At 36.5% G+C, this 21,987-nt stretch overlaps 1 protein-coding gene across 1 annotated transcript; it reads left to right on the top strand.

Annotated features, from left to right (window-relative positions):
- Positions 1-4,765: 4,765 nt before the first annotated feature.
- LOC131642538 (serine/threonine-protein phosphatase 2A 65 kDa regulatory subunit A beta isoform) lies at positions 4,766-21,009 on the top strand. Its single transcript, XM_058912780.1, has 14 exons — positions 4,766-4,897; positions 8,470-8,498; positions 8,596-9,009; positions 9,201-9,447; positions 9,567-9,679; positions 17,630-17,709; positions 17,933-18,074; positions 18,184-18,264; positions 19,042-19,146; positions 19,332-19,514; positions 19,591-19,683; positions 20,306-20,445; positions 20,548-20,614; positions 20,705-21,009. Exons 3-14 carry the CDS (start codon positions 8,617-8,619, stop codon positions 20,822-20,824), a joined length of 1,764 nt encoding a protein of 587 aa, XP_058768763.1. The 5' UTR covers positions 4,766-4,897; positions 8,470-8,498; positions 8,596-8,616; the 3' UTR covers positions 20,825-21,009.
- Positions 21,010-21,987: the final 978 nt, after the last annotated feature.

Below are 21,987 nucleotides of genomic sequence, written 5' to 3'. Positions count from 1 at the left end.
TTAATTAACAAATTGTATAGGAATAGGTTGGTGAACCCTAAAGCTCAACATATCTCTTTAATCGTTAACAAACTTTCAGAATTTGCATTTAAATTATTTTTTAGATTTAATAGCATAGTTATAACCACAAAACAAATTCAACTACTTTTTCTCACTCAAAATAACCAACTATAGAACGGCAATAATATTAAACCAATCCTTGTGGATACGATATATACCGAAAATATTTACCCACAAATACTTTCAACATAAGGTGATAGAGCTCCTCGTGGTGGTCGGTCGCCACATGAATCGTGACAGAGGAGGTCGTTTTCCTGGCCGCTTCAGAGTTCAATGCCAAATTTGCTTTAAGCCAAGGCATGATGCCAGCATATATTATCATTGGCACTCCTCTATGTTAGAAACTAGAGTAAGTGAAGATGAGATTTTCATTTTAGAATTCTGTTATTTGTGGAAAGTTAGTTACATATGAGTGCTATCTACTGTAGGTGATATATTTTTAGATTGACATCTGTCAGTTACAGGTAAGAGTGCTATCTACTACCCTCCCTCACAAACTCATGGTCAAGGGGTTTGGTAAGCACATGAGTCCACTGGTCAGTTCCTGGAACATGGAGAACTTGCAGCTGCTTGGCCATAACTTCTTCCCTTATAAAAAAAGGTCAATTTTCATGTGTTTGGTTTTAGTGTGCATCACTTATTTATGAGCAAGTAGCATTGTTGATTGATTATCACATAGTATTTGAGGGACTTTACAAGTGATAAACAGTTCTTTGAGAAGAGTTTGGATCCATAATAGGTCAGCAGTTGCATATTGGAGGGCACCAACCACATATCTATACATGTAAGGGTGTCAGCTAGTTCAGGAGAGCCAACTTTGGTGAGCTTGCATGGGAGTGTTAACATTGAGTTTGGTGATGATGGATTGTAGAAGTGATGTAGAACTGGAAGTGATAATAATATCATCTATATAGACCAGTAGATAAACAATGTGACCTTATGAAAATTAAGTAAATAAGGAAGGATCACATTTACTTGGTTTGAACTTGAGTTATACAAGAGCATCTTGCTACCATTCAAAGCATTGCCTTGGAGCATGCTTAAGACCATAAATGGCCTTGTTGAGCTTACTCACCATGTTAAGATTAAGACTTTCAAACCCTTAGGCTTTGTTTGCGAGTTTGGAGGGGAAGGAGGAGAGGGCTTTGGAAAATAGGAAGAATTGGGGGAACTCAAAAGTTGTATTGAAGGAGGGCTTTGGAGGGTTTTGGATGGCTTACATAAATTTTCCAAATATCTTTTAGGTTGTTATACTATTCTGAAAATTAAATATTTAGTAATGATAATGACTCTTTTATCATTCTAAACCAAATTATTTTTAAAAAAAATTTCAAATATTTTCCTATAAATTCTTAAAATTTTGTTTTTGGAAGTCTTCCCCTCCCCTCCCCTCCAAACTCGCAAACATAGCCTTAAAGTTGGACCATATACACTTCTTCATCTAGAAATCCATTGAGGAATGATAAAAGAAGTAGTGGTTCTTGCAACAATCATAAAAGAACACAAGTATTTTTATCTTGATTCCCCTTTAGCTAGGTTAGTTCAGTCCATCCACAAAGATAATTTTGCCTTCTCAATAAGTACTTAATCCACTAATCAAAACTTTGATTACAAACCATAAAGGTCGCTACCAATGTCTTCTCAAGGATTTTGACTGTACCATAGTCCCTCAAGGAAATTAACCAACAAGTTAAGATTATAAGATTTGTGTTTACAAAATGCTTCTAAGAAAGCTGATACACCCAATTTTAGTGCAACAAGATTTTCTAACAAAGAATGAAAAAGAATAAAGCCTTACAAGCAAATGTTTTCTTCTTTGTGTAGTTTTTCAGTATTTTGTTTTTACTGCTTTTCACTCGTTTCTTCTTACATTGTTTTCTTTCCATACTTCAAAGACCTATTTATATAGGTGAAGAATAGACCCATTGGAAGGTGAAGTTGGACTTTCTTATTATAACAGTAACCATCAAGATGTTTGATCATACATTAGTAGAGTGGCTCTTGGAGCATATTAGAAGGAATGATGGGACATGTTGAGACAAAGTTGGTACAACAAGATAGTCCTTTATCCTGATTTGCAGGATAGTGGACAAGATGTTTGATTTTGTACTATTTTAATATTTCTTCACTATCTTCCTTCATAGTTAACTTCTTAAGTCAAAGACTTCTAATAAGATATGATGAAGCTTGATCAGAGTTTAAAGTCAATCTTTAAATCTTTGAGAACGTGAGACTTCATAGTCGTGAATATATCAGAGTCGTTCTGGATAAGATTCTTCCACTAGAGTTGACTTGATAATTCAGATGCAGATTTTCGTTGTAAACACATCCTTGAATTCTTCAAAGGTTTAAAGCGCGTTTGATCTCCAGAGTTCAAAGTTGTCTGTTCAGAGTCCAAAATTGCTAGTCTAGATTCCAAAGTATGCTTATCAGAATTTGCGCACATAACAAACCATTAGTGTACAAAATATTCTTTATACATTGTATACTTTGTTATCATTAAAACTCAAGGATTAGTTGCAGAACCAAACTTGTTCCAACATAGAAGACTTGAAGCATCATGTGACCTCTAAAGAGCATTCAAAGCAGCAACACTTCTAAATGGCCCCAAAGTAGTGGAAGGAACTGCTACAGTCCCTACTGCCCATATTTACCATCTTAAAAGCTAGAGCGTTACTTCATCTTCATCGAATCTACACAATCATTATCAAAGTAAACACATCATGAGTAAGAAAATTGAAAGCAAAGAGGCAAAAAACTTTTAGAGCTTATCGAAAATAATCTTCCTTGATGCCTAGGTATGGGCCTCCATCAGCAAGTGGGTATCAATGAGGCGTTTCAAGCATTTCCAGTCGGCCCCCTCTAGAGGAGCACCACCCCCGAAATAACACAGGTTATTGATGAAACTCACCAACCGCTTCTTCTGATACAACTCATCCTAGGAAAGGTCCTCCTCCCCTTTATATACATATAGTCCATTTCCTATGAGGAAATGACTCTCAATCTAGTACTTGGGGAACAACTCAACATATTTACCTCGCTCCGTCTCCAACAATGAAGATGTTGCATGAGCTTCTGGAAGGATGAAGGTAGCTAGAAATAATCGATCTTCAAATTGTTGCAAGCTCTCGGGAAAAACCCCGAAGCCCCAGATGCTCGGCACTAGAGAAACTAATCCTTTACCCTATGTCCAAGTCGTAGGGCCACCGCGAGATCGAAAGTGATGAAATAAGAGGGTCATATAAGAGTTACCATTTAAGTATTAGCACCAGTGCTAGAAGACTTTCCCATACACCCAACTTGCTGGGTGAATTTTCCACGGAGCCACTACCAGATTCTCTAGAACTTCCATCCCAAAAGCATTGAAGGGCAGAGAAAGGCCCACAACCAAGAAGGTTCATTCATAAAAAAGAATGACTCAATCTCCATACTCACTGCATATTTGGTCATTCTCGCTAGGGGTTAAGACACCCTAATCCGAAGATGGACCAACCTCAAGAAAGTCTCCATCAATATTACCATATTTAGAAAAGACAAAAATGGTTGAAGAATAAACATAGTCCACCCACAAATATTAAACGTTCAAGTACACACTTTCAAATTCAATTTCAATTCACTATTCTCCCTCACATACTGACTTGAGTGTTGAAGCGTTAACCTTGCAGCATCCTAAAATGTAACATCACACCCTATCCTATGAATCAAGGGCCATAATGTTGGAATGATCCTTCAAAATGTTTCAGTGACAAGACTTGCATTTAATACACTTGCTCCAAGGTCAAAAAATCTCACTCTCAAATCTTTTCCACTTCTGCAAGGTAAGAATCCATCACGAAGACCATTGTCAAGATGGATAATAGACCTTAAGGGCAATTGTATCGGACTGACCTTAATGCTAAGAATAGGAAATCCTAATAATGATGAAGCTCGACCCAAGATCATACTTACCAAGACATCGAGGGCTCAGGGTACTAAAACCCAATGGACCTCCACTTGCCTCAAACGATCACCCACTGTCAGATACAATCGAACGGTCCACCGTGTAAGACGCCATATTACACAAGGATGGTTTTAGCCACCCATATTATATAAAGGCCAACACACGCCATTCTAGATACTCTCTCATTCATAACCTCAAACTACTTTGTCATTCACCCATGCCCCTCCATACCGAAAACACACTACACCTCATTAGAACTCTGCTCCATTTGATCTTCACCTATTTTTAATTCTAACTCAAAACACTCCTCATTTGTTATGGGTGTGTGTGATTATCGAGACTTTGTCTAACTAAATATATTTGTCTAGTTGAGAGATGAAACATGCTTATAAATACATGTGTGTTTGGGGTAACTTACTCATGGTTATGACCAATTTCGTAGTCTATTGTCATAAGATCGTCCAATTGCAAATCTCAACAACTTATATTTTAAGTATATTTTTCTCTTCTTAAATTGCATTTCTCATAAAAAAGTTTGTCACACTATTTTTTTTGTTTTAAATTTGTCACACTATTTCTACGGGTAAGAAAAAAAAAGTTAACAAAAAATAAAAGAAGAGAGGAAAGAAAACAAGTTACACACGTGCGAGGGGCAACAATGCGTTTTACTCGAGAAGCATTGGAGAAGCAAGTTCCATTTCTGTCTGTGTGACCACTTCGCTTTCTAATATTGTCTTCTTCTTTCTTCTTCTCCCTTCTTATTCTCACACGGTCTTAGGGTTTTCAATTTCCATCCACACCCTCCCACTAATTCCCCTTCTGAATCCCTCATTCGACTCCTCCACCTCAACAAGATCTCAATTCCCCAATAGTTACGTCTCCGTAGCTAGCCAAATCAAAAGCAACAGCAATATCCGAGAAGAAGAATCTATCAAGAATGACTTCTGCAACATTGTTCAGTAAACTTCAAGAATATGAAATGGAACTCGGAAGACTTGAAACGCATGAAATTTAAGTAAAAGATTCAAAAGAAATTTCCTTAAAGACAAGAGTCAAACTTCATGATAACAATCAAGAGGATGAGTCCACTAGTGAAGAAGATAATGAGTTTATCAAAAAGTTTGAAAAATTTCTAAGAAAAGAAAGGAAAAAGGATGTCATTAAAAGGGAAGCACTAACAAGGAAGGTTAAATGCTTTGAATGTGGAAAAATGACATGTCAAAAGTGAATGCCCTACACTTGAAAAGAATAATAAATACTTCAAGAGAAATAAGGATAAAAAGTCAAAGAAAGCATATATAGCATGGGAAGATAATGACGTAAGTTCATCTTCTGATTCCAAAAGCAAAGAATGTGCAAATCCGGTATTCATGGCATCACACCATTCTGATGATGAAAACAACAAGGTTAGTAATGAATTTTCTATTTATGATAACGATGCACAAGGTGCCATAAACGAACTATTGAATGAATGTAAAATGTTATATAAAACCATATCAACACAAGAAAAACAAATCAAATCTCTTGAAGAGAAAATCGATACCATGCAAAAAGATTTTGAGATTGAAAAGAAACAATATGTTGATAAAGAAAAACAAAAATATACATGTAATAACTATGAATCACTTTCCTTTCAAATTTTTTAATTAAAGAGAGTCCTTGAAAGATATGAAAAATGACAAATTAGTTTAGAGGGTGTCCTTAGTCAACAAAGATATTCTAATTATAAAAGTGGGCTTGGTTATTCAAAATTCTCAAAACCAAATTCTAACAAAACTATTTTTATTAAGGCTAGTGACCAAACATCCCAAGAGAAAGTTAACAAGCCTAAAGTGGTTCATCACCATCCTAAGAAAAGATTTTCTAAAAAGAAACTCTATGTTCCTAGATATAGAAGTAATTTTGTTCCTACATACTTTTATTGTGGTATAAGTGGCCATACACCTAATACTTGCTATGTTAGAAACTTTAGTGTGGCAAATGGTCATTATGTGTGGGTTAAGAAAGGAACTAACTATGATGGACTCAAAGCACATTGGGTACCAAATCAAACTTAATTTGTTTTGTAGGTTTGCTTGAGGACCACTTGAAATCTATGGTGTTTTTGATAAGTGGTGGTTCTAAGCATTTGATGAGAGACATAAACTAACTTTCAAATATAGTTCTAAAAGTCCAAGGGTTATGTCACATATTTGGAATACCTTAAAGGAATAATTATTGGTATTGGCAAAGTTGGAGTACTAACTTTCACATCCAATTAAAGATGTATTTTATGTTAAAAGACTAAAGCAAAATCTTCTAAAGCAAAAGTCAACTTTGTGACAAAGGTTTCAAAATTATATTCACAAAAGATGAATGTTTTGATGAAGTCACTCATGAGGTAAAACTCATAGGTATAAATTTCTTTTATTTTTATAAATTTATCTACAATTTTAAAGTCTTTTTCCATCCTTTTTGCTAATGACAAAGGGGGAGAAAAAAATTTGTATATGTGTATGCTTGCTTGTATCTAACTTTTGCAGCCACAAAGAAGTCAAATTCTCCATTAATCAAGGGAGAGCATTGATCAAGGGAGAGTTATCAAAGTTAGGGGGAGCATTCGCACAAGAACATCATGCACTTCAAATTTCAATGGTTTGTCATCATCAAAAAGGGGGAGAATGTGAAGTCAAGACTCTCCATCTATTTTGTTTTGATGAAGACAAAGTAGTAATAAAATGATCATGGCAAAAGTATGGAAAAAGCCTCAAGTGCATTTAATCAAATCAAGCACTCAAGATTCATCATGTGTGAAAGCTAGCATCAAAGAAATTATATTTTGAAGAATAGCATTGATCTTGATTTATTGAGGTATAAGCATGCAATTTATATTGATAACTTAGTGCTCAATATTCTCCTAAATATTCAGTTGCATGCATGGTCCTTTTGGTTAAAATATCAAGCTTTTCCTAAATTTCAAATCAAAGTTATTTGCTATCAGGAAACATATTTCCTGTATTTGGAAACAGATTTCCTGAACTGGAAATAGATTCCCTGTTTTTGGAAACAAATTTCCCGAGCTGTTTTTTAACATGGAAATCGATTTCCTATATGGGTAAATCGATTTTCAGTGTCAGTTTTTGAATTTCTAGACACAACGCTTCAGGGAAACCGATATCCTATAATGGTAAATTGATTTCCAGCGTACCAGAGTCAAAAAATAGTATGTTTCAAATTTGAACGTGAACCATTTTATGTCCATCAATCTTTGCATCTTTTCATTGAATCATACTCATTCCTAGGGGTGTTAAGACACTATATATACTCTATATTTTCAGATTTGAATCTCACCTCTTTCATTACAATTTACCACCTTTTTGTCATATATTTTCATACAAGTGTTTCATACTTGAACTTTCATTGAAACTTTTTCTACACATTGTTAGAAAAGTTTCTCATTCATACATAAACACTCGAGCACTATTATATCATTGTAAATTGTCTTGCTTGAAAGAGAAGATCAATCCTAGTGATTGATACATGTTCATAAACATTTCTACTCAAATATATTTGGTTATTATTGACTTGCTATCCAGGATTGTTCGAAGCAAGAGTTGTTGATTAGTGAGAGGTTTGTTCTCATAATCAAGTTAATAAATCCAAGAGGATTGTTCTTGGTGGTTGAAATCTTGTTGTCCAGGATTGTTGGAAACAAGTTAAGCACTTTGAGAGGATTGTTCTCATAAGTGATCTTAGTGAAAAATCCAAAAAGATTGTTCTTGGTGTTTGGTTTGTCTTGTGTAAGTCACAAACAATAGTAAAATCTCTTTCATGTTGAATGGGGACTGAAGTACTCTCGGACTATGAGGGGAACCAATATACATTATTGTGTTCTTTACTTTTCCGCATTTACCGCTTTCAAAAATCATAATCAGAAAAGAAAATAACACATTTCTAAACTCTTGCACCAAACCAGAAAAATAAAAACAATAAATTTTCTAAAACTGGATAAATCTTCAAAGTCCTAATTCACCTCCTTTTAGGCGCACTCTTAAACTTACATAGGACCAATTTCGATTTTATTGTCTTTAGATCATCTAATTGCATATCTCAACAACTTATCTTTGTGTCTAATTTTCTCTTCTTAAATTGCATTTCTCATGAAAAAAAAGATTGTCACACTAGTGAACAAAAATAAAAGAAGAGAGAGAGGAAAGAAAACAAGTTACACACGTGCGAGGGGCAACGGTGCGTTTTACTCGAGAAGCATTGGAGAAGCAAGTTCCATTTCTGTCTGTGTGACCACTTCGCTTTCTAATATTGTCTTCTTCTTTCTTCTTCTCCCTTCTTCTTCTCACACGGTCTTAGGGTTTTCAATTTCCATCCACACCCCCTCCCACTAATTCTCCTTCTGAATCCCTCATTCGACCCCTTCACCTCAACGAGATCTCAAATTCCCTAATAGCTACGTCTCCGTAGCTAGCCAAATCGCAAGAAATCATCTCTTTCGCGCGAAACGGTAATTTCTTCTTCCTCTTTCTATTCGGTTTCACACGCTAGTTTTTCTTGATACTAAACGATGTGATTGATTTGGTTTACTTTACTTATTGTTTCAGAACAATTGGGAGCAAAACAAAATGTCTATGGCTGACGAACCACTGTATCCGATAGCCGTGCTTATAGACGAGTTGAAAAACGACGACATCCAACTGCGGTTGAACTCGATTCGGAGGCTGTCGACGATTGCGCGTGCGCTCGGGGAGGAGAGAACGCGTAAAGAATTAATTCCGTTTTTGACTGAAAATAACGATGATGACGATGAGGTGCTTCTTGCGATGGCGGAAGAGTTGGGAGTTTTCATTCCTTATGTTGGTGGAGTGGACCATGCTAGTGCGTTGCTACCGCCTTTAGAGGCGTTTTGTAGTGTTGAGGAGACGTGTGTGAGGGATAAAGCTGTTGAGTCGCTTTGTCGAATTGGATCTCAAATGAGGGAGAGTGATTTGGTCGAATATTTTATACCGTTGGTGAAGGTTAGTTAATGTTCTTTTCATCAATCTAAATGCAAATTTCAATGATGCTTGATGAGCCCCTTATTTGACTTCATAAATTAGCTACCGAATCTAGCATTATTTAAGATGCGTTATGTCCTGCCAGTTCCCATTTATTATGTTAGTAGAATAGAACAGTCTATCCAATTCATGCTATGATTTCTGTTTTTCAGAGATTGGCGGCAGGTGAATGGTTTACTGCTCGAGTCTCTGCATGTGGTCTATTCCATATTGCTTACCCTAGTGCACCAGAGGCCACAAAGACAGAGTTGAGATCAATATACAGTCAGTTATGTCAGGATGACATGCCTATGGTTAGAAGATCTGCTGCAACAAATCTTGGGAAATTTGCTGCAACTGTTGAGTATACTCATTTGAAGGTTGACATCATGTCAATTTTTGACGATCTTACTCAAGACGGTACTAAATAAACATTTTATGTTTTTTTTTTTTCATGTGGAAGAGTGTGTCTGGTTTATCTATATTTCTGAATGTGATTCGTTTTTTTAACATGTAATCATATTTTTTACTTGGGTCAGATCAAGACTCTGTCAGATTGTTGGCCGTGGAGGGATGTGCTGCTCTTGGAAAACTGTTGGAGCCACAAGATTGTGTTGCACATATACTCCCAGTTATTGTTAATTTCTCTCAGGTACATATAGAGCTGGATGAAACTATTGTTCATCTATAATTAATTAATTTTCTTCATTATGCTCAAATTTTTTTAATCCTAAGTTATCAATAGCCTTAGCTAGTTATTTTAATTTTATTACAAGAACTCCCTGGAGAGCTCTCCTTCCCTCCTCTCTGTCTTTCCCTTGAGAGCTAGTTATAATGACATATATCCAAGGTAATTGAAATCAAGATTTTATGCAAAATCGGAAAAGGGAAGTAAAGTTGTTAAATGTGAAATCATAACACGGATCCTAAGATTATACAAAATTCATACAACTCATACACATGCATATAAATTCATATGCATTCATATGAAATACCACAAGATAAAGAAAACCATAAATCACATGTCAAATACATGTGGCAAACCAAGGTCTGAATCTCGGCTGAGAAAACCATAAATCACATGTCAAATACATGTGGCAAACCAAGGTCTGAATCTCGGCTGAGAGAGGTACCTACATTTAGTGCCCTTTATTTTCTTATACTCCTCAAATAGGATTTCTTCCAACAGAGGGAACCTATATGGGAAACTATGAAGCACTAACACTTCTAGGAGTTGGCGTGTTGCGGTGTCAAACATGCGTTGGTGTCTTCCAATTGTATGTATGATACCCGCACGACACGTATCGGAAAAGTCAGACAAGTGTCCCCCAAATAAATGGTTTTTTTCTCTTTGATTTGACACTCTTTGAATCGATGTCCAACACTCGTATGACACTCATACAACACATATCAAGCAATTCAAACAAGTGTTTCATAAAAAATGTTTTTTTTCTTTACTTCAACATACCTTATACATTTCTTGAACAAATCTCACACACATCTAAAAGGTTTAAACATGTATTGAAACAATGTATAAATAAAGATTTAAAGACTTTAATTTTGATTACAATATTTTTAACTCTTTAAATAATAGATTGATAAATTTAGAATATTTTTAACTCTTTAAATAATAGATAGATAAATAAAACTCAAATACTATCATATATATAGCGGTGTCCTATATTTTTTACATTATCGGTGTCGGAGTGTCTGTGTTGGAGTCCGTGCTTCATAGATGGGCAACCAAAGAAAATAAAAAATTTATATGCAAAAATAAGTCAATATATAAAGTCTTGCAAACTCATAACTACAAATTACAAACAAAGCAACTAAAGCTAGTAAAAATCACTAAGAATAGGTAATCCTCAAGTTGAAAATCATAATCACTCAATAAATCTTCATTTGCTTCATTTTGTTCACCATCCAACTTATTAAGACATTCTTCTATCTCTTCTAGAGATGGTCATCAACGGCAGCCATTTGGTCAACAACAGAAATAGAACAGAAACAGAGAAGAGCTTGCGCTAGGGCGCTCTACGTATGATGTACAATGTAGACTCCATCAGACACATCAATATTTCTGGTGGATCAAGAATAGTTGTCTTATCAATAGATAGAAATCGGGGGTTTCCCCTTATTATTGATGGATTCCCTTTATCTCATTCATATTCTTCAGATCTATCAGAACAAATATGGCTATCTATCAATCGATTTTTAGTTATGATTCATTTACTTTTGACAGTTTCATCTCTCCGATCTCAATAACTTGAGCGTTGCGGTGTTAACATTGCAATTATACTCTTGTCATGGTATCGGAAAATTTCTACGACAACCTTCATTGGCATATCAATTTTTTAATACTCATCCATATGTGAGAATCGTTTTTTAATTTTCACGAAATCTACATCAAACTCTTAAGATCTCTTTCATTGTTGGCCAACCGCATACAATAATTATTTGAAAACAAAAATATTTCCGAGATAAGTTTTTAAAAATATAATTTCAACGAGTTAAAAATAAAGTTACAACCACAAGTTACATGTACACGGTTTTATTTTATAAGAGAGTGTGCCTTTAGGATCAAAATTTGTGGTGCTGAAGCCAGTAGAATACTTGGATGACAAGTTTCTTCATTCATTAGCGTGTGTTAGTTTATATTGATGGACGTTCCAAAATAAGTCAACATGATAAAAGGAAATATTGTTGTCATGAATTTGTTGTTTGTATAGTTTTAGAATTGACCCAATGGCAATGGTTGCTTACGCCAGCATTCGATTGCAGCTTTCGTAGAAGTAATGAACTTTCTTACTAAAGTCTACATTTTTATTGCATTTTCATTATTGTTATTACTTCAATTTGGTCAATTTTTTCTTTACATATTCTCTTCCATTATGCTTTTAAAATGCTAGGGAATTTATTGCTTACCAAACTCAGGAGTTTGTTGTCAATAAAACTTGTTAAAGATTGTGACGTCCTCAGTGTTCTTAGGGATCAACTCATTGTTATCCACCATATAAATTCCATAAGATAATGTTGTAGAATAGCCCTTCCTATGCATCCATGACTACCACAGAGCATAGGTTAGAAAATGCAGTTGTTTTTCAATCTTGCTACTGAAACTTCAGTGTTTGTAGTAGGGATTACTATAGCAATTCTAACCATATAGATATTTAAAGGAAAATAAACAAGTTAGTTTAAAGAAGATGGACAAAACTTCAGTTTAGATATTTTGGGAATATAAATCAATTTAATATAAGTTGGAACTAATTATTGAATATAGCCACTCTAACTCTATAGATATTTAAAGGAAAATAAAGCCAAATTATTTTCGTATACGCTATAAGTTGTTTTCATTAGCTATTAGAGAAAATAGAAAGACAAAGAGAGAATTTCATTTTCTGTTATAACAGAATTGGTATTTTCATTGATTGATTTCGGTTACAAGGAGCACTTGTGCATTATATAGCACAGGTGATAAACCTGTGATAGCAGGTAATATCCTATTGAGACTGACAGCTGTCAGTTACAAAGCTAGGCTAATACTAACACAGCTTATACCTTCAATACCCCCCCCCCCCCCCCCCCCCCCCCCCCCACAAACTAAGGGGGGCTTGCAACCCTAAGTTTGTGAATTAATTCAAGAAATTTAGTAGAGGCTAGGGGCTTTGTAAGAACATCAGCAAGTTGATCAGTACCAGGAATGTGCACCACTTGAATTTGCTTGGCCAGAACTTTTTCCCTAACAAAAAATAGGTCAATTTCCATGTGTTTAGTTCTAGAGTGAAGAACAGGATTGTGAGCCAAAAGCACAGCAGACTGATTGTCACATAACACAACTGGAGGTTTGGTAGTGATGCAGAGTTCAAGAAGTAAGGTCTGAATCCAGAGCAGATCAGCAGTAGCTTGAGCTAGACTTCTGTATTCTGACTCAGTACTAGATCTAGCCACAACAGGCTGCTTTTTAGACCACCAGGAGATAAGATTGGGCCCAAAAAAGATGGCAGCACCAGAAGTACTGCGCCTGTCATCAGGGTCAGAGGCCCAATCTGCATCACAGAAAACATGAAGGGTAGGAGGGGCTTTAGGAGACAAAGGACTAAGAGCCAAGCCATGATGCAGAGTGCCCTTGATGTACCTGAGAATTCTCTTGACTGCAACCCAGTGAGTGTCAAGGGGGTGGGACATAAACTGACATACTTTGTTAACAGAGTAGGTTAGATCAGGTCTAGTAATAGTGGCATACTGCAAGGCACCAACCACAGACCTGTACATGAAAGGATCAGAGAAAGCTGCAGAACCAGTTTTAGTCAGCTTGCAAGTAGACTGCATGGGAGTAGAAACAGGGCTAGACTCAAGCATATGAGTTTTCTGCAATAAATCCCTAAGGTATTTAGTTTGAGTCAGCAAAAGAGACCCCTGAGCAGTATGTTTAACCTCTATTCCAAGGAAGTAATCAAGCTCACCAAGGTGTTTAAGAGAGAATGCAGAATTCAGTTTGGAGATAACTTCCTTGAGGAGAGCAGGAGAGCTGCCAGTGAGAATAATGTCATCAACATAGACAAGAAGATAAAGAGAATGGCCTTTGGAGAAATAGGTAAAAAGAGAGGGATCACATTTGCTAGGCCTGAAATGTAGCTGAATAAGAGCGGACTGCAATCTTTCAAACCATTGCCTAGGGGCCTGTTTAAGGCCATAGAGTGCTTTATTGAGCTTGCACACAAGAGATGAGTCAGAATGAAGGAAACCTTGAGGCTGTTCCATGTACACTTCTTCAGACAGCAAGCCATTCAAGAAGGCATTGTTGACATCAAGCTGGTGAAGTGGCCACCTGTGAGTAATGGCAATGGTAAGGATTACCCTGATAGTTATAGGCTTAACCACAGGGGAGAAAGTTTCAGTAAAATCCAGACCATGCCTCTGATGAAACCCCTTAGCAACAGGGCGTGCCTTGTACCTACTAATAGAGCCATCAGGATTCTCTTTAAGCCTAAATACCCACTTGCAGCCTATAACATTTTTGTGGGAAGGCAAAGACACTAGAGACCAAGTATTGTTCTTTTGGAGAGCATCAAACTCCTCTTGCATAGCTGACTTCCAATTAGGGTCAGCAAGAGCCTGTTTTACAGTCCTAGGCTCAGTGTGAGCAAGCAGTAATTTAGGTTCCAATCTAGGCTGAATAAAGCCAGATTTAGCTCTAGTCTGCATGGGATGATTGTTGACAGGGATTTGAGACACAGGAATAGCATGAGGAGGAATAGAAGGAGCAGAAGCAGAAGACTGGGAGAGGGTGGGACTGCTGGAACCAGCATCAGAAGGAACTGATTCAGGACTAGAGGTAGAAATACCAGAATTAGGTTGAGGAACAGAACTATCAGAAAGGGAATTAGAGGGAGGAGAGGAAGAGGGACTAGGTGGAACTCTATTAAGTTGTGGAGTAAGAGAACTGAGAATAGGACTAGAACAGCTGGGAGCCAAAGAGGTAGAAGGAGATTCAGTAGGCACAGAATTTGAGAAAAGGTCAGGGAAGGGAAATTTAGATTCATTAAAGACCACATCCTTAGAGATGTACAGCCTACCATTTGGAGCTAAGCATCTATACCCCTTATGAGAGGTAGAGTAACCCAAAAACAAACACTCTTGAGACCTAAAGGCCAACTTATGAGTGTTATATGGTCTTAAGAGAGGAAAACAAGAACAGCCAAACACTTTAAGAAAGCCATAATCAGGCTGCTGATGAAACAAGAGTGTAAAGGGAATGGCAAACTGCACTGAAGCAGATGGCAGCCTGTTAATAAGGTAAACTGCAGTGGAAAAGGCATAGTCCCAATAAGAGAGAGGAAGAGATGCTTGACTGAGTAAAGTAAGCCCTAAATCAACAATATGCCTATGTTTTCTCTCAACCACACCATTCTGATGGTGTGTATGAGGACAAATCAGTCTATGAACTATTCCTGAGGCAGACAAATAGTTAGCAAAAGGTCTAAACTCCCCACCCCAGTCAGATTGAACAGCTTTGATGGGAAGATTGAGCTGCAGTTCAACCATAGCCTTAAATTTCTGAAACACAGACAAAGCCTCAGACTTATTCTTAATAAGATACAGCCAAGTGAACTTGGAGTAAGCATCTACAAAGGAGATATAATAGAAATAGCCAGAAGTGGACTTAAAAGGAGATGGACCCCAAAGGTCAGTGTAAATCAACTCAAGAGGTTGAGTGTACACAGTGTGTGAAGTAGGTGAGTGAATTCTATGTGATTTACCAACACAACAAGCTGAACAAAAAAGATCATTGGCTTTATTAGTAAATGGAATATTACATTGTTGTAAAACAAGTCTAAGAGCATGTGTATTAGGATGCCCAAGCCTAAGATGCCACATGTAGGGCAAACTAGAATTTACAGAAACAGAATAAGCACTATGTGCAACATTATTGAAAGACTTGGAAATGGAAGCCAAAGGAGACTTAGCAGACTTGGAGACATTGATGGAAGGAAACTCATACAGACCATCAGCACCCACATGACCTTCTAGTAAAGTAGCATTAGACACCTGACATTTAACAAGACAGTGATTAGCAGAAAAGATAAAATAGACATTATTATCTTTAGTAAACTGACTGACACTAAGCAGATTTTTGGTTATAGATGGAACATGAAGAAGGTTCTTAAGTGTGAGATGTGTGGGAGGATGTAAAGGAGAGGGAAAAGAACTAGAGCCAGCAGTGTGAATAGGCAGACCTTGTCCATTGCCTACATATATCTGATCATGTCCCTCAAAAGGAGTTAACTGCTGCAAGTTGGAGGCATCATTGGTAACATGATATGATGCTCCTGAGTCAGGAAACCAGGAACCTGAAGATGAGGGCCCTGAACTGGCCACAAAAGTACTTGGAGCCTGAGCAATGGCTGTAGGAACAGCTGCAGAAGCTGCAGGAACTGAAGCTGGAACACCAGTCACAGGAAGACGAGCCCACACATAAGGAGAAGGTCGAGGTGCAGCTTGAGGAGCCTGAGTGTAATAGACACCAGCACCAGGCCACTGAGGTTGCACATAGGGAGTGGATGCTTGTGGAGCAGAAGTCTGAAACTGATGATTAAACCTGTGCCAGCATTGCAACGCAGTATGACCAGGTTTGGAGCAAACCTGACACTGAATTTGAGATGTAGAGACTCTACCACCTCTGCCTCTATAGAATCTGCCACCACGAGCACTCCTACCACCTCGAAATGAAGAAGTCTCCTGCACAGGCTGAGAGGACGCAATAGGAGTAGAGGAAGCAACTGTAGGTGAGGGAGGCTCTTCAGGAGAAGTGGAGGGAGCAACAGAATGAGTGAGGTTGAGTGATACCAGATCTGGAGGAGATTGTTTCTTGAATTTGTTGAGACGAAGTTCATGAGCTAACAACAGAATTTCAACTTCATCCAGATCCATAACACCAAATTTGCTCTCAACAACAGATACAACAGGAGCAAATTCAACTGGCAAACCTTCCAAAATAACGTCAATGTGATGAGATAGAGGAATAGGATCTCCAATGGAAGCTAAGGCATCAACAATTGTGCGAATCTTCAGGAGATATTCCTGAACAGAGAGAGTATCAAGTGTAAGAGCACGCAATTCAACACGAAGATGACGCGCTCTGGCACGAGTTTGTTTCTGGAAGTAGCTGAATAAACGATCCCAAAGTTCGTGCGAATGCGAGCATCCAAGCACGCGTGAGAGGATCTCGCTCGATAACGTGGACTGAAGCAACGAGAGAAGCATCTGATCCTTGTGGATCCACGCGGAGTACGCCGGATTGAACGAACCGGCACGGCGAGCAGCTTCAGAAAGAAATTTAGGAGGAACACGAGCACAGACCACCAGATCGGTGAGATCATGAGCATTGATATACGGCTCCACCTGTTGGCGCCATAGATGAAAGTTCTTTTCATCTAGCTTCTGCGCGATCTTGAGCGAGAAGTGAAGACGACGAGAATCGTCAGAAACCGGTGGCGCCACCGGCGGATCGTCCGGTGAACCAAGGTTAGAGTGCGGCGGCGATGGCGGCGGAGTAACGAAAGCCATGGACCGATTCAGAAGTATGATACCATATTAGAGAAAATAGAAAGACAAAGAGAGAATTTCATTTTCTGTTATAACAGAATTGGTATTTTCATTGATTGATTTCGGTTACAAAGAGCACTTGTGCATTATATAGCACAGGTGATAAACCTGTGATAGCAGGTAATATCCTATTGAGACTGACAGCTGTCAGTTACAAAGCTAGGCTAATACTAACAAAGCTTATACCTTCAATAGCTATATTGGAGAACTTATGAAAATAGGTTGAAAAAAGCTTAGGAACATGTCATAAGTTGTTTTCATAAGCTCTTCTAAACAGTCTCATAAGTTCTTATGCCAACAAATAAGCTCAAATAGGCAAACCAAACATTCTCTTAGTCCCTTCACCAAAAAATGCCCTCTTTCTTTCCATCGTCTTAGTTCCGAACTCCCAAACACACAGACTTTTGGATTTGCATCTTTGTACAATGTTATATTGCACATTACCAAATACTTTTAGCTAATTATTTATTTGATGTGATTTATTTTATCATGGCAGGATAAGTCATGGCGTGTGCGTTACATGGTTGCAAATCAATTGTATGAGCTCTGCGAAGCTGTAGGCCCTGAACCTACCAGGTATTATTTTTTAGTCAAATATTACAGTTACTGTATATTTTATTATGACTTGCGATCCGAGTTCACTATGTTGGATCTTAATTTTCACGACAATGTTATAATGCCAAAACATGTTCCAGCATTGGTTTTTTCTTGCATATAATTCGGCCAACTCTAAAGCCCTGTCAATATTCTCTCTTTCTCTCTTGAGGTTTTAACATGTAAAAACTATTTTTTTGCAAAGAGCGGAGTTGGTCCCTGCCTATGTTCGATTGCTTCGAGATAATGAGGCTGAGGTACGCATAGCAGCTGCTGGGAAAGTGACCAAGTTTTGCCGGATTTTAAGTCCAGATCTTGCAATTCAGCATATTCTTCCTTGTGTCAAGGTGTGCATCTTTGAAAAAGAAATTCTGATGGATGTTTTACCATATATATGAAGGCTCTCTTTTGTTTTGGTTGTATAATTTTACATTCTAAATTGAACAACTTTTGCAGGAATTGTCATCAGATTCTTCACAACATGTCCGCTCAGCTCTGGCTTCAGTAATAATGGGAATGGCTCCAGTATTGGGAAAGGTATAAGTGTCAGATGCCAGTTTCTGCAGTAATTTTGACTTCGACATTAATATACAGTATCCGTATCTCAAAAGTCAAATCTGTTGTTGGGGCTTAAAATATTATTTTTCTTCTGAGTATGTAACTCATAAACTGAGCCGAATTTTGGTTGTATATTTCACTGTTTTCATATATGCCACCTGATTGTGGTGTGTAGGCCATTGAAAATCTGAACAACTAGCTACTTAAATATGTCTTTTGCAAGTGGGAGGGGCATATGTCATGCTGTGGGATTGATAACCTTGTATAGCATTTAATCAGATTCACCTTAAAAGTCACCACCTTCCCCCATTCTCCCAGTCTATAACAGAGAAAATATCTTAATGTTAAATCTAGGTTTAAAGCAGTGTTTATGCCTTCTAAATTAACAAGGTCATAAACTAGGTGAATGTTAGGAATGTCTCACATGTCCTGTCTTGTTTCTCTCACATTTCATGTGTCATTTCTAAATGTTGCTTTGTTTCTTAGCAATCTATATTTTTATGTTTGACTGCACAGTGTAGACACTTAATAGTATCTTGCTTCTTCCTTTTGGTAGTATGAAAACTTATATTAGTTTATTGGATATTAATAATTTAATTCTGCAACTAATCTTGTATTTTTAGATTTTCAGTTAATTATTGCCTTTCCTCTCTTGTGCATTAAAAGATTGTCCTCAAGCAATTTTTTTTCCTGATCATTGTGGTACTGGCTTTTAGTGCAAATGTGGTTCTTACTCCTACTTTATCTTCAATGCAGGAAGCAACAATTGAGCAGCTTCTTCCTATTTTCCTATCCCTTCTGAAGGATGAATTTCCTGATGTGCGCCTAAACATCATCAGCAAGCTTGATCAAGTGAATCAGGTTGTCTTTGTTTCTGGAGTTGTTTTAATTTTCAGAATGCTTATAAACTATTGAAAATTGTTTCCTTTCCTCTGATATCAATTTAGCACAGAACCTATTTGTTTTTGTCTTACTTCTGCATGCTACACATATATACTTAACGAAGAAAACATTTCAATGTCATATTAAACAAGCTATTCTTACAGGTGATTGGAATCGACCTGTTATCTCAATCATTATTACCCGCCATTGTTGAGCTTGCAGAGGATAGACATTGGAGGGTTCGGCTTGCAATTATAGAGTATATACCCTTGTTGGCAAGTCAATTGGGGGTTGGATTTTTTGACGATAAATTGGGTGCTCTTTGCATGCAGTGGTTACAGGATAAGGTTTGTGCTCTTCACTTGGTAGTATGGTAGCGTTTTAAAAACTGCATATTTCACATTACTATTTTTGTTTGTATAGGTTCATTCAATTCGTGAAGCAGCTGCTAACAACTTGAAACGTCTAGCCGAAGAGTTTGGTCCTGAGTGGGCTATGCAGCACATAATTCCCCAGGTCCGTCTATTGTTTATTTTATAAATTGTCTGTGTACTTCTGTATCTTTATAGTTTGATTTGGATATAATTTTAGAAAATAACAATTAGTTAATGTACTTGCTGGTTTTCAAAATAATAAACCATATTTTATATGAATTACAAACTGCTGGTTTTCAAATTGGAATGGTGGAAGAAAGTTGTTGCTCATGAGCAATTAAGGGAAGTGGAGTAGGGGGCAGTGAAAATAGTCCTCTTGGCTTGTTTTCAGTTGAAATACAGTGGTTCCTTTTCCAAAATATTGAAATGATAGAGTTATCTGCCTTTCTATTACTGCTTGGTTAAAGTTGAAGTCATGTGTGAAAATGTCTTCATTCGTGAATATGACAAAATTGAATTTTTTACTGCAGCTAAAATTATGAAATACAAGTTTTATGAATTATCTTCTATTCTAAGTTAATTTAGCTTCCACAGATGACCATGAGTTTTATGTTTAGTTGTGTTCCTTGGCTGTGCCTCAGTTTGGTCCTTCAGGGAATTCACTGTATTATAATCATTGAAATATATGCTTTCTATCTGCTATTACGTTTTCTGTTGTCCCAAATGAAACTTCACATGTATCATTTTGGATTGTATGGAAATAGGTTTTGGAGATGACTAACAATCCACACTATTTGTATCGGATGACCATTCTCCGTGCTATCTCTCTGCTAGCTCCTGTAATGGGCTCTGAAGTCACTTGTTCAAAATTGTTGCCTGCAGTTGTTGCGGCATCAAAAGACAGGTATTCTATTTCAATTATTGAAAGTTCCCCCCATAGCATCATAGGGTAAGGATCAGTATAATCGATCAAGCTTCTAACTCCTGGCTGTTTGATCCCATGTAGAGTGCCCAACATAAAGTTCAATGTGGCAAAGGTATTAGAGTCCATCTTCCCCATCGTCGATCAGTCTGTAAGTATCACGCTTTCTTGTGTTTTCCATCCACACATCCTTTTTTTTGTCTGTCATAAATCTTATCCCATGAACACCATTGTGATTCAGGTGGTAGAAAAGACAATCCGACCGTGTCTGGTTGAGCTTAGTGAGGATCCTGATGTTGACGTACGATTTTTTTCCACGCAAGCCTTGCAGGCAATTGATCATGTCATGATGTCTAGCTAGACCATAAAGTGTCCGACTCACATTTAGATTGATAGCTGCTGCAGCAAGGATGCTAATTTTATTATTATCAACAATACTTCTTAGTTTTGTTTAATGTTATCAAGTTGTAGCTAAATGGTTTTTTGCGAACTGGTCATGACAATTGATGTGATTTAGTTCTGGTTTATGTACCATTTTTTATGCAAGTCTTTTCTCGATTGTATTTTGCATAGATCATTTTATTTTATCTTTTGTTTATTGACCTTATAAGAATGCATTAGCTTATGTCAAATATTAATATGTTGTTAGATATCTAGTTTGGTTACAGAATCCCGATGGGATAGAAGCATGCCAATTGTGTTGGTGTTTATTTTCACTATTTTGTTTATTTTAAGCTAGAATAACTTAGAAAAAATCTAGAACAAATTTTTTAGAATAATACAAATGCTGGTCAACTCTTAAAATAAGTTTTACCGTGTCCAACCTTCTCTTTACCATTTTTTATTAAGGTTTTGTTTGGATGTTGGAGGAGAAATAGATAATTTTTTTTATATTTGTATTCGAGTGTTTTTATATGTAATAATAAATAATTACTTATTAACATATTTGTAATATTTAAAATGTTACAATAACAAAAATTAATTTAAAATAATTTATTTGTTATGAAATTAACATATGCAATAATACAAGGGAGAAATAATATTTTATTGTTCTCAGTGTTGATTTCAAGTACACATGTAATAATTAGAAAATTAATATGAAATTTTCTATTTGATAGACATAATTATGCCATTTATAACATTATTGTTGTTTTTTGAAATCTTCTAAATTTTTCGTTCAATATTTTTTCTGATGTTTATTATAAGAGTTTATGTTTTAAATTTATTAAATAATTAATATATATATATCTAAACTAAATATGTATTAAATATATAAAATTAATATTGAAGACAGTACAATTTTTAAATTCTCTCAAATTGTTTTGTATAGAAAATAAACTTTCTAGAGCTTTTTCCTTCTAAAATATTTAATTCTTCAGATTTTATCTTTTTCTAAAAGCCTTTTCATTTCTTCTAAAGCTTCAATAAAAGTTTAAAGACATGTTTATGAGTTAATTTTGGAAAGTTTTGTTAAAGATTTTTTTTTTTTTTGGTTTATAACCACCGGTTTAGTCCGGTTCGGGG

This window comes from Vicia villosa, linkage group LG1, assembly GCF_029867415.1.
Source record: "Vicia villosa cultivar HV-30 ecotype Madison, WI linkage group LG1, Vvil1.0, whole genome shotgun sequence".
In the NCBI taxonomy this organism is placed as follows: domain Eukaryota; kingdom Viridiplantae; phylum Streptophyta; class Magnoliopsida; order Fabales; family Fabaceae; genus Vicia; species Vicia villosa.
Note: the sequence above shows the minus strand (reverse complement) of the source record. Positions and strands in the feature narration are given on the sequence as shown.